The sequence below is a fragment of the Ochotona princeps genome, chromosome 20 (assembly GCF_030435755.1).
Source record: "Ochotona princeps isolate mOchPri1 chromosome 20, mOchPri1.hap1, whole genome shotgun sequence".
NCBI classification, from domain to species: Eukaryota; Metazoa; Chordata; class Mammalia; order Lagomorpha; family Ochotonidae; genus Ochotona; species Ochotona princeps.
The window spans coordinates 31,073,750-31,086,118 of NC_080851.1; the positions used below are offsets into that span (position 1 = coordinate 31,073,750).

Consider the following 12,369-nt stretch of genomic DNA (forward strand, 5'->3'; position numbering starts at 1 on the left):
CAGCTTTCCAGATCAAAGAAGTTCAAGTTATGCCTTGTGGGAAATCTTTTCTAGACACGTTTTACTCTTCCATACTTCAGTTCACCACGGTGTATATCTTAGCCATTCACTAGCATTTTAAAAAAAAGATTTACTTATTTGGAGGTCAGAGAGAGAACTCTTGCATCCACTGGGTTACTCCCAAGATAGCAGCAACAACTGAGGCTGGGCCAGGATGAACCTAGAAACCAAGAGTTTCTTTGGTTTCCCAGTTGGATGGCAGGAACCCAACCACGTGGGCCATCTTCTGCTGTTCTTCCCAGGCGCGTTCCAGACAGCTGCATCAGAAGTGGAGCAGCTGGAACTAAAAGCAGTGTTGATATGGAATGCTGGCATCACAGGCAGCAGCTCGACCCTTCATGCCACAATGCCAGCCCCTGGCACTTTGTTTTCTTTATCACTCTGGCTTTTGTAGCACTGCAGATTTGCACCAGAAATCTGTTTTCAATTCCTTCCTGGCCACATCTCTGCCAGAGTAGGCAGCACACTGACATCTCCAGGGAAGGGCCTATGAACTCGTCCTCCCAGTGTTGATCCACCTCCAGCTGGGCTTGAAATCATTGTTCTCCTAAGCGCTCAGCTCTAGAACTTTATCTTGTGCCCCTCTCATCAGCATGCCCCTTCCAAACCGAATTTACCACTCAGCCCAACTGGAAGCAAGCATTCACTGCCTGCTTCACACAGTGCATGGCACAACCATGCCTAGTTATAAGCACAGCATCACACGATGTGCCCCAGAACAGGATCTTACAGAGGATGTTTTTCAGCAGACTAGGTACCAGTGTGTGGTAAGATAAAGGAAGGACTATGAGGTAAGAGACGGAATTGTTCAAGAATCAAAGGGGTGGGCATCCGGCACAGCAGCTTAAGGCATCTGATGAGATGCCTGCATTGCCCATCAGAATACAAGGCTCCAATCTCTGCATGTCTGGTCCAGCTAAAGCCCTGGGAAGGGTAATATGCTGTGACCCACAGGGGAGCTCCACCCTCCTGGCTTTGGGCTACCCTTTCTCTGGCCCAAAGATGCATTATAGGGATCTAGGCAGGTCATAAGCCAGGATCTCTTTATCTCTCTAATCTTCAAATAAAATTTTAAAAATTTAATTTAAAAAACATTAAAGAATAATTTTGTTCAGTTCTTATGAAGACTAGGGGAAAAAACAATTATGATTCTGCTAAATGGAAAAGTGGATCTAAATACATTATTTCATCAAGGAAACATGTACAGGTAACTAGTCAAAATAAAGAGTGTGCTAGGACCATACATAGTAGGAATTGTCCCTGAAATAGAGTGACAGGCCATTCCATAACAGACTACACCTCAATGGTAAGCTTTTTCAGACAGTTAACTGATCCTATTAATGATCTGTGTTTCATTGTGGCCAAAATACCTTGGAGGCTTAATGAATGTTCAACCAACTATTTGAATCTGAAGGTCAAAATCACTATGCCAGCCCTCATTTTGCTTTAACCTGAGGTCCCCTAATTATTAATTTACACTTATAATTCTCTTCTTTGCAAACACATTTCCTATGATGATCCTGTTCCCTTAAACTTTTCACATAGGAGTAACTATCAAGCTATATCCATTTTACATTTCTTAACATGCACATGCTGTATTGATCGAGTCTATAACAAGTATTTTTCCTAGTTCCAACATCTCTGAAGTTGGAATGCGTTATGAAATTAATGGAATCATAATTATTTACTAAATTTTTCTTGATACACAAAATAATGGTGTCTTTGATAACCAATGGCATCCTATATTTGAATGAAATTCAATGTGTAAGTTGCTACTTACTTGAATCAGAGTAATAATGTAGGCAAAAAAACTCAACTTTTCGTGAACAATTTTTTTTTAAATCTGGGATTCACAGATAATTTTCCCTTTTCACTACAGATTGCTTTTGAATCAACATTTCACGGGCTAGCCCAAACTTCCTTTATAGCTAATGAGAACTAAAACATTATGAATTGAAAAAAAGGAAAATAAAACATAGCAAATGGCCTTGTCCATAGCACATCATGCCATGTTTACTATTCAGTGAGTTGGACTGGAAGGAACTAAATTAGGTCATCAGACTCACACTTCTCCTGAATCAGAAACAAATGCATTCACCTCGCTTCCCCTAATGCTTTAATTATCTAGAAACAGGACATTTCTGGGAGTTTCTTCAGAACTCACCTTAAATGCAGCTTCTAAACCACTGCAGTTAGAGAAAGCCTCACACAGAATTGTCCCAAGCCTTCGGTTGAAATCCAAAATCTTGGACTTAAAGGTAACATAATCACTTTCAAACTCCTGTAAGGTTGAAAGTAAAATATTTGATCAATCATTGGAAAGCATCCAGTAGTGAGAATAGGAATCACATAAAGTATAACTAATTTTTCTCTCTCTCTCTCTCTCTCTCTCTCGCGCACGCGATGCATGCACTTATTTTTTATGGCAGGATTCCAGGCAGAATCACGTCGGACTGTGAGCTATTGGACAGGCCACACGGCCACCTCAGCAGCGCTCTACCAGGGGACATGGAAGCCCACATGCTCCCAGTTACTTGAATTGGCTGAGACCCCAACATAGGTGCTTGGGTCCCAACACATACACGCTTCAGTCTGCCCCCTCTGCTCTCATCTACATGGATGATCCATGAAAAAAAGGAACGCTTTCCAAAACAGGACACAGAGCCACTCTTCACTTTAACTAGAGTTCATCTAAAGTTTCCAGGTTTTGTTTTTCATGAAGCAGAAAACCAACCTGGAAACCTTGTCTGGCAGAGGACTAGCATTCCCATGTCTGCAAGAACACACCATTGGTGACACACAGGAAAAAGACACATTCTTCCAGTTCCTCAGTCTCTCATGATATGCAGTTAACAACCCTGGCTTCCTCCTAACTGAAAATCGCCATGATTAGAACCAAAACAAGAGTGAAAGAACCCATCATCATCTTCACAGCATGATATTTCAATCTCAGAAAGAGGACCAGAGAATTTGGAAATACTTCGGTGGGTTACACTCCAACATCCCAAAGTGGACACTAAAGATTAAGTATGGGGCAGCCACTGTGACACAGTAAGTAAGGCTGCTGCCTGTGGCCATGGCTGATGTCCCATCTGGGAATGGCCTGAGTCCCAGCTGCTCCAGTTCCCATCCAGCTTCCTGTTAATGTGCTTGGGAAAGTGATGGAAGATGGTCCTTCAACCCAGCCTGAAGAGCTGGAGGTAGCTCTTGGCTCATGAATCAGCAGAGAGATTTCTCTCTCTCTCTCTTTTCTTTAGTCTGCCTTTTAAATAAATAAACCAATCTTGAAAAAATTCAGCAAAATGAAGACCTCTGTTCCCTCTAAATTAAGTTCCACCTGTCAACAAAAAAGGATGACAGAAACAGTAAAAACGACAACAGCTAATGCTTTTCTAGTTGTGTTTTCAATGTTTCACATTAACTGAATTCTCAGGACATAACAACAGAGGCCAGAGCAAAGCCATGAGGCTCCAGAGCCACACTCTCCATCATGATGCCTGAGCCTATGAGGGGTTGCACATGTTATGGACCGACTATGAACCCTTCCCAAACCCATATGTGAAAATTCTGACCCTCAAGTGCTAAGATTAGAAAGTGGTGCCATTGGGAAGCAATTGGGAACAAGGTGAAGCCCTTCAGAGTGGGATTAGCGTATTAGACAAACAGGCCTGAGAGAGACCCTCTGTCCTCCTACCATACGTGAATCAGATAACCACCTTCGCCAGAAAGTGAATATGCTGGCATCTTAGACTTGCCAGGTAGCAGAACTGTGCACAATCCACTTGTGCTGTGTATAAGCACTGACACAGGGAACTCTATTATAGCCACCTGCACAGACCTAGACCCCTCTGCTGAATTGAACAGGTACAGAGAACCGCAGTGTGACACCAGCCCTTCGCTCAGGGATTTCTCCCTTGGAGCAGGTGTTTGACCTAGTGGTGAAGACACCACAGTCCCATATGGGAGTGCCTGGGTTTGCTGCTCGCTTTGCCGATGCCAGCTTCCTGCTAATGGTAGAGCCTGGGAGAGTGCAGGGAGGGTCTAAGTGCTTCCGTTCCTGTAATCCTTGTGGGAGATGTGGACTGAGCCCCTGGCTCCTGGCTCTGCCCCATCACTGCTGTGTGTAGCTGGGATTGAAGCAGCAAATGGACGCTCGCTCACCCTGCTTCTTTACCAGGCAGCAGCTTAACCCAGTGCCACCACAACGCTTGTTCCAAAGCAGTGACTTTAAAAAGTGATCACCACTCCCCTAACAACTTTCACAAGCCTCTCCACTCAGTACGGCAACAAGAAACACGCAGCTCCATTCCCACACTTCCCTGGGGAACTTAGAGGTGAGTGACATCTTAGGGAGAGGAGGACCTCAAGCTCCACCCTGGCACCTCACCTGCACCCGGCCCTGCCCCCAGACCTTCTTACTCACACACCCTTGGAACTAGACTCAGGGTTACTGAAGGTCTCTGCCTTAGAGTCCCGCGGGGAGTACCCTCACCTCGGTCTGGACTAAGCACTGTCTCTTTAAAGCTCCCTTTCTTTCATGCACTTGATCAGAAATGTAGGCCACCCTCAAGACTCCCTCTACGCAGCACCGCCCACCCCTCTTCTCACAGTGCCTGGCCGTGTCCAGTTTTCAACATCTTCCCAGCCATGGATCACCATGCCTGCTTATTCCACACCACTCTGCCTCCAGTCTTGATGCTCTGGTCCATCCTTCCGAGCTGTGGCCTCAGTTATCTGCAAAAGCTAACCATGTCCCTCACCCTTTCCCCTCAAGGAAAAGAAAAAGAAACAGTGCTAAAGTGAAAAACACAAAGGCCTTCATTGTTATGGCTGATCTACCCTAAGCAGCCCAAAGACCACAGGCAAGTAGTTACAGAGCGGCTAGACTGAATGGTACCTATAATTTCCACAACCTATTGTACCCTTAAAATTATAGCACCCTCTGAAATGAAAATCAAAGGCACCACCTTACCATATCCTCCCAATTACATGGGTCATAAGCGCTCTGCTTGAAGACGTTACAGAGTTCTGTGAATTCTTCACTCATCCTGTGGATTTGCCCATTTAGAACTGTCCCTTTGGAGCCACCAAATTCCAATCTTTCCAACTTTTCAAACTCCAACACAGTTACAAATACATCCTTAAAACAAATCACAGAGTGAAGATGTTTCAATCACCACGAGCAGCAAACAGGAAAAGAACATTTCAAATACTGGAAATTGGTACTTACATGCACTGGCCTGTCAGAAAACACGTATCAATGACTTAAGTAATTGCTAATTGGAAGAAAATTCACACTCCCAACTTTAATATTTTCTGCAAAGTATTTCAAAGCACAGGCAACTCTTCATTCACAATAGCTAGACAGGCAACTTCCCTAATCTTCTACCCTCTTAACCATGAGTCAGATCCCTGGGGAAAATTTCAAATTCATATTTTCATCCACCTACACTTGGCGGTTAGCATAATATTGCAAGGAAACTCAAGAGACTTATCAAAGGGACATGCAAACAGTCTCATCAGATATAAAACACTCAGACATATCATGCATTCAAGTTGACTGTGACAATTTTAAAAGATTTAAAAGCAGATTTTGTGTAAAATTTAACAAACCTTATATCACTGATCAAGTCTAAAGTTGTTAGATTTTTACAAAGAAAATAAGACCGTGGCACTAGTTCAAACCATTTTTGGAAAGATCTTTTAACATTTTCATAAGGTAGCATGTGACTATATGGTAAAAGATAGTGTGGGTTTTTCAAAAACATTATTTATCTGAAAGTTAAAGAGAAGATGCCATGTGCTTGTTCATTGCCCAGATGGCTGCAGTGGTCAGTGCTAGGCCAAAGTCATGACCCAGGAGCTTCTTCTGGGTGTCGCAAGTGGCTGCAGGCACCTGAAGACGCCCATTGTCCTGTGTCGCTTTTCAGGCCATCAGTAGGGAGGTAGATGTGAAATGGAGCAGCGGGACATGAACTGGTGCCCCTGGAGGATGCCAGTGTCAAGTAGCAGCTTTACTCACTGTGCTACAACACCAGCTGACAGTGCTAGTATTTAACTATCAACTTTTTTAGGTACAGAATCCCAGAGTCAAGGGAATAAACGGGCTCATTTACAGGGAATTGATTTAAAGCTTCCTGATTCACAACTTCTTTTCCAGGAGCTTACCAAATTCCCAAATCAAGGGCCACTGATATGTTACGAGGTCTCCTTTTACTCAGCATAATCGCAGAATCAAAACTGAATTTTAAAAGCAGCCAGATTAAAGCTTTAAGAAGTATCCCTCCAGGATTGTCCTAGTGACCTGCTCCTGGCATCCCAAAGAAAGGACACCTCCCATGGCCCAGGCAGAAGGAACTGCCCCAGGGGCAGCACAGCATAACCGTGCCAGGATCCCATATTTGCACTGGTTCTAATCTCGGAAGCTCCACTTCCTATTCAGCTCCCTGCCTGTGGCCTGGGAAAGCTGTCAAGGATGACCCAAACCATTGGGACCCTGCATCCACATGGGAGAACTGGAGAAAGTACCTGGCTCCTAGCTTTGGATTGGCGCAGCACCAGCTGTTGTGGTCATTTGAGGAGTGAATCATCAGATAGAAGATGTTCCTCTCTGTCTCTCCTCCTCTCTGTACGTCTGCATTTTCAATAAAAAATAAAACCTTAAAAGTCAATTTGTAAATACCTCTACTTTGATTAACCGGTCCAGGAAGTTGTCAAACCTACAGAACACCAGATGAGACTGGAAGTCCCACGGCCTCAACTCGCCATTTCCAGGGACACGGCTGGCCAGGCCTTCTCGGCAGCTGAGAAAAGAATTCTTGAAAGTCTTGAAGACGCGAATAGCCACCTGCACCTTCTCCAACGCATCTTCAACTTCTCCCCTCAGAAGATCCTCCGGGGAAAGGTAAGCTGTTGCCTGGGATGGACAAGAGAAAAAATGATCCATCGTATTTTACTGGGCCATCTCTGCTTCAAGGAGCTGTTTGAAATGATAATGTCTAAAATCTGGCCAGCAATGCTGTGAGAAAGAAAACACAAATTCTAGGGTCATGCGTTAGGCACAAGACACCGCTTGGCATGTCAGTGCCCTGCACCACAGTGCTCGGGTTTCGAATTACCAGTTCCTGCTAGGCAGCAGGTAGATGGCTCAGATCAATGGATCCCTGCCAACATTATGGGTGATGGGAACAGACTGCTAACCTCTGGCTTCTATTTGGCTCATTCGCAGCTGTTGCAGGCAAGTTGGGGGTACGGGGTTCAGAAGTTCAAAGATACTCAATATTCTTTCTCTCCCTAAACTTTTAATAATAATAAAATTTTAAGAATAATAACTAGGCCTGGCGCAGCAGCCTAGTGGCCAAAGTCCTCGCCTTAAATGTACCGGGATCCCATATGGGCGCCTACTCATGCCCCAGCAGCCCTGCTTCCCATCCAGCCCCCTGCTTGTGGCCTGGGAAGGCAGTAGAGGATGGCCCAAAGCCTTGGGACCCTGCACCCACGTGGGAGACCCAGAAGAGGCTCCTGGCTCCTGGCTTCACATGGGCTCAGATCTGGCCATTGCGGCTACTTCGGGAGTGAGTCAGCAGACAGAAGGTTCTCCCCCATCTCGCTCCCCTCCTCTCTGTATATTTGACATTCCAATAAAAATAAAATAAATCTAAAAAAAAAAGAGAGAATGTAACCAATTCTAGAACGTAGACACTTGGGCTTCAATGACCATTTACCAGCTAAGTAATGTACAGGAAAACTCTAAAGATTGGAGCAATGACTAAGTTGGCATAAATGTCCCTGCCAGCAAATATTCTGGATAATCATTTTTATATAAAGAAAAACACAAGCAAAGTAGGAGAAATCTATGAAAAATGAGTTTTTTTTTTTAAATTATGGTCACTTTCCCATGTGCCACAGGGTTCTTTGCAAAAAAAAAAAAAAAAAGAGTGGGTAACATGGGGTGACAACGAGAAATCCTTCAAGTTAGCCAGCCTCTCCGCTAGGGCCTTAACAGCTTTGCAGGACATACACAATGTATTTGAGAAATTCCACGTGAGACAGTTAGGAGAGAGGAAAAGCAAGGCAGGAGAAAGCACTCGCAGACCAAGGCAGCAGGGCTCCATGAGCACAGGACCATTTTCTAGGACCTGCCCAATTCTTCACTCATCTTATCTGTTATAAACCTTCAAGGCTTACTTCTTCAGGCACATCAGGAACCTATAAAATCTTTAAAACATTTTTATTTGAAAGGAAGAGGAGACAGTGATCTTCCATCTACTGGTGTACACTCCAAGTGCTCCCAGACAGCAACAGATGGACCATGCCAAAGCTAGGAGCCCAGAACTCCCCTGGCTTGCTTCCACTGGGGTGGTTCAAGTCCACTCATCATCCACTACCTCCTTGGTTGTGCATGAACAGGACACATGCCCAGGCACTCCCAAATGTGTTGGTAACTTCCCAGGCAGCAGCTTAACCTACAGCCACACAGTTGTCACTGCCAAGAACCCACCCCTTTTGAAGGTTCCTCTGTATGTTATTTCTTCCTGCAGGACCTTAACCTCACAGAAGCAACTGATACTATAATGTTATCCAAAATTTCAAAGGAAAATGCAGTGAAAGCCACAGAAGGCAGGACTGATTTTCGAAACGTGGGCATTATCCTGTCTTCCACCAATAGCAACAGTTGCCATTCCAAGTCCACTCCATGCCCCCAATCTGCCAAGTCATCAGAAAATCATTTAGTGACCAAGCTCCCTGCTGATTCGAACACCTGGAGTTCCAGTTGCAGATTCCCAATTTATATTCTAACATCCCATTCAGGTCGGATGGTAAACTAATCTGTGACTGAAGGCTGCTAACATTTCCCACAGGACAGGGAAGGGAACCACCAGTCACTGCTTCCCGCTGGGAGTTATGAAACCATCTGCACTTAGCTTTATCCACAAGCTCTTAAAAGTGTGGTTTAGTCCCTGGTACCTAATTGCCTACATCTAAAGGCACCTCCCTGACACAAGCCACGTTCATTCCCAGGCTTCTTGGCTGGCCCTCAAACACAGGAGACAATCACAGCCGGTCAGCTTTCTGCTCACACAGCCCCCTGGACAGTAAGACCTCCCAAGGCAGGTCATAGCACTTGATATTCTAGATTAGGAAACCCAGTCTTTATCTCCTTCACTCCAGTGGGCAGCCAAGTGGATGGGGGAAAAGCTTCACGGGAGGAGAGAGAGACTAGACTGAGAGACGAGAGCCACTGCCTGCCTCGGGGGCATTACCAAGGCTATCTCAGAAGAGTCAAGGAAGATGAAGTCCAGAACCTTGGGATCTCTGTTAGCTTATAAGCTCAAATTTAATCCTATTATCTCTCTCTCAAGCATGCTCAACTAAGCCTGTCATGTCAATATTACAACAGAAACAAACAATCTAGGAAGAACTGGTCCAACCTTAGAAGTTTTATGAAGTCAAATACTGCTAAGTCATGTATCCATAGGCCAGGTCATTATCCCCAAGCAATTCATCAATGCTATCACGATGCTTTGATGTTAGCCTCCCAGCCTACTTTACAGGTGCTTTCATGGATGCCCACACTGGTGCCAATTTGAGGCCTCTTCACATTTGGCTGATCAGATCTTAAACTTTTCCTCATCTAAGAGCTTATGGATGATCAAACCCACAAGCCGAGGGCTCTGAACAAACAATATACAATGACCAGTTGTATATCTGGTCTCGTTACCAGAAGGAGGACTCTATGGCCAAAGCTCGTGTGTGGTGCTCTCAGGCAAGGGGACCAGATGCCACCTTCTGTGTGTCTGGCTCAAATGATGTTAATGGACAGTGCTGGAAAACAAGAGGGACTGACTGGTGTTGCGGTGCAGCAGGGTTATAACAGCCACCTACTTGCAACACTGGCATCCCACATGGAAGTGCCAGTCTGAACCCCAGCTGCTCTGCTTCCTATCCAGCTTCCTGCTAATGTTCCTGGAAAAGCACCAGCAGATGACCCAAGTGCTTGAGCCCCTATCACCCACATGGAAAACCCAGATTGTATTCCTGGCAAAATTGGATTTAGCATAGCCTAGCCCCAGCCATTGTGCCATCTGGGAAGTGAGCCAATGGATGGAAGATCTCTCCTTTTCTGTCATTACACCTTTCAAATAAATTAAATAAATATTTATACATAAAAGAAGAAAACAAGAAAAACCACATGTGTCTGACAAGTAGCACCAGTACTGACTCTGATGGCATGCCTGTCACAGGGTCAAGACGATAATGAGTCAAACAGATCAGAAACAGTGACGGTGAAGCCCAGGATCACTGGGCAGCACCTGAGCCACAGAAAGGGCACCTGAAGCCACAGCAAGTTCTGTCGGTGGGGATGGCAGAGCCAGTGTGGTCAGGCCTCTGATGTGTCAATGGAGGCCAAAATGCAGAGACTTCAATGAAACCTACGCACAGGGAGCATGAGCAATTCTTGAAAATGAAAAAATGTCATACCAAAGAAAAACATTTCCTGAATTGCAGAGTTAAATGTCAGCTTATGATGCCCTGATATCCAATATAGGAGTTCAAATTTTTACTAAAACACTGAAATTTGTAAATTCACAAAGAAATCTACATGAGAAAACACAATAACTAAAATACACAACAAGTGTAATCACGCACATCCCCAAAGCACAAGAAATAACATGGTACCACCAACCAGCCAACCAAGGATCCCATGGTTGAAAGAACAGGGAGATCTGGGGGTCAGCATGGTGGCATAGTATGCTTAAACCTCTAAGTACAAGCTTAGTAGTCACATCGGAGCAAGTTAGTGTCCTGGCTGCTCCACTTCTGCTCCAGCTCACTGCTAATGTGCCTGGGAAATGACCCAAGCAGAGGATGACCCAAAAACTTGGGACTTTGTATCCACATGGGAAACCCAGAAGTTCTTGGATCCCAACTTTGGATCAACTCAGCACCAGCCATTGTTGATTTCAGTTCCTGGTTTCAGCCCCAGCCTAATTTTGGGCATCTGGGAGTGAAGATGCGAGATCTTTTACCTATCTCTCTTTTTTGTTCTGTAAATTTGTCTTTCAATAGAAACAAGTAAATGTTTAGAAAAAAAGGAGGGACTGGCACAGTGGCCTAGTGGCCTAAGTCCTAGCCTTGAATGCACCAGGATCCCATATGGGTGCCAGTTCTAATCCTGGCAGCCCCACTCCTGATCTAGCTTTCTGCTTGTGGCCTGGGAAAGCAGTCGAAGACAGCTCAAAGCTCTGGGACCCTGAACTTGCGTGGGAGACCTGGAGGAAGCTCCTGGCTCCTGGCTTTGGATCGGCTCAGCTCTGGCCATTGTGGCCACTTGAGGAGTGAATCAACAGATGGAAGATCTTCCTCTTTCTGTGTCTCCTCCTCTGTGTATATCTGCCCTTGCAATAAAAATACATACATCTTAAAAAAAATCTCAATGCTGAAAGCTGACAGATAACCCATTTCCCACAGCGATAATAGCAATGTAATTGGTGTAATCATTACAAAAAGAACACATAAATAGTAAATGCTGCTGAACAGCCAGGTAAAGGTTGTATTCTTTGATCAATATCAGGAATATATATGCCAGGGGTTGATACTAAGGAAAAGTATTTCTGCATATTTTTCTGCATTTGTTTATTAAGAAGCAGCAGCTGGGTATAAGATAAATGTCTAAAAGTAACAAAATCACTTCTTAGGAAGCTACCAAGATGCATGATGAATATAAAAAAATAAATAATGTGGGGGGAAGAAAACAAAAATATTGCGTTTTTCAGCTGATAGAACTGTAAGACTTACCATCATTACAAATGTCACACAATGACAATATCTTGCCTAATACCTCATTGTGATGCTATGATTAGAAATAAAAGCTCAGCCGGGCGCAGTGGTGTGCGCCTGTAGTCCCAGCTACTAGGGGGCATGAGGCCAGAGGATCGCTTGAGTTCAGGAGTTCTGGCCTGTAGCACACTACGCTCATCGGGTGTCTGCACTAAGTTTGGCATCAATATGATGACTTTCTGGAAGCGGGGGACCACCAGGTTGCCTAAGGAGGGGTGAATCGACCCAGATCGGAAACAGAGCAGGTTAAAACTCCCGTGCTGATCAGAAATAAAAGCTCCTGTTTTAAGACAGGGAGCAGAGCATAGTGGGAAAGAACATCATTGTTAGGCCTGGCGTGGTAGCCTAGTGGCTAAAGCCCTTGCCTTGCACCCACCAAGATCCCAAATGGGTGCCAGTTTGTGTCCTGGCTGCTCCCCTTCCCATCCAGCTCCCTGCTTGTAGCCTGGGAAAGCAGTCAAAGACGGC

At 44.8% G+C, this 12,369-nt stretch overlaps 1 protein-coding gene across 1 annotated transcript in view; it reads right to left on the minus strand.

The window, feature by feature from the left end:
- Positions 1–12,369, minus strand: part of DNAH11 (dynein axonemal heavy chain 11) — a 268,709-nt gene that overhangs the window by 237,659 nt on the left and 18,681 nt on the right. Inside the window, exons 7-9 of the mRNA XM_058678278.1 lie at positions 6,743–6,976; positions 5,033–5,200; positions 2,225–2,341 (exon numbers count right to left, since the gene is read on the minus strand). Coding sequence (XP_058534261.1) covers positions 2,225–2,341; positions 5,033–5,200; positions 6,743–6,976 — 519 coding nt within the window. The remainder of the gene's footprint in view (positions 1–2,224; positions 2,342–5,032; positions 5,201–6,742; positions 6,977–12,369) is intronic.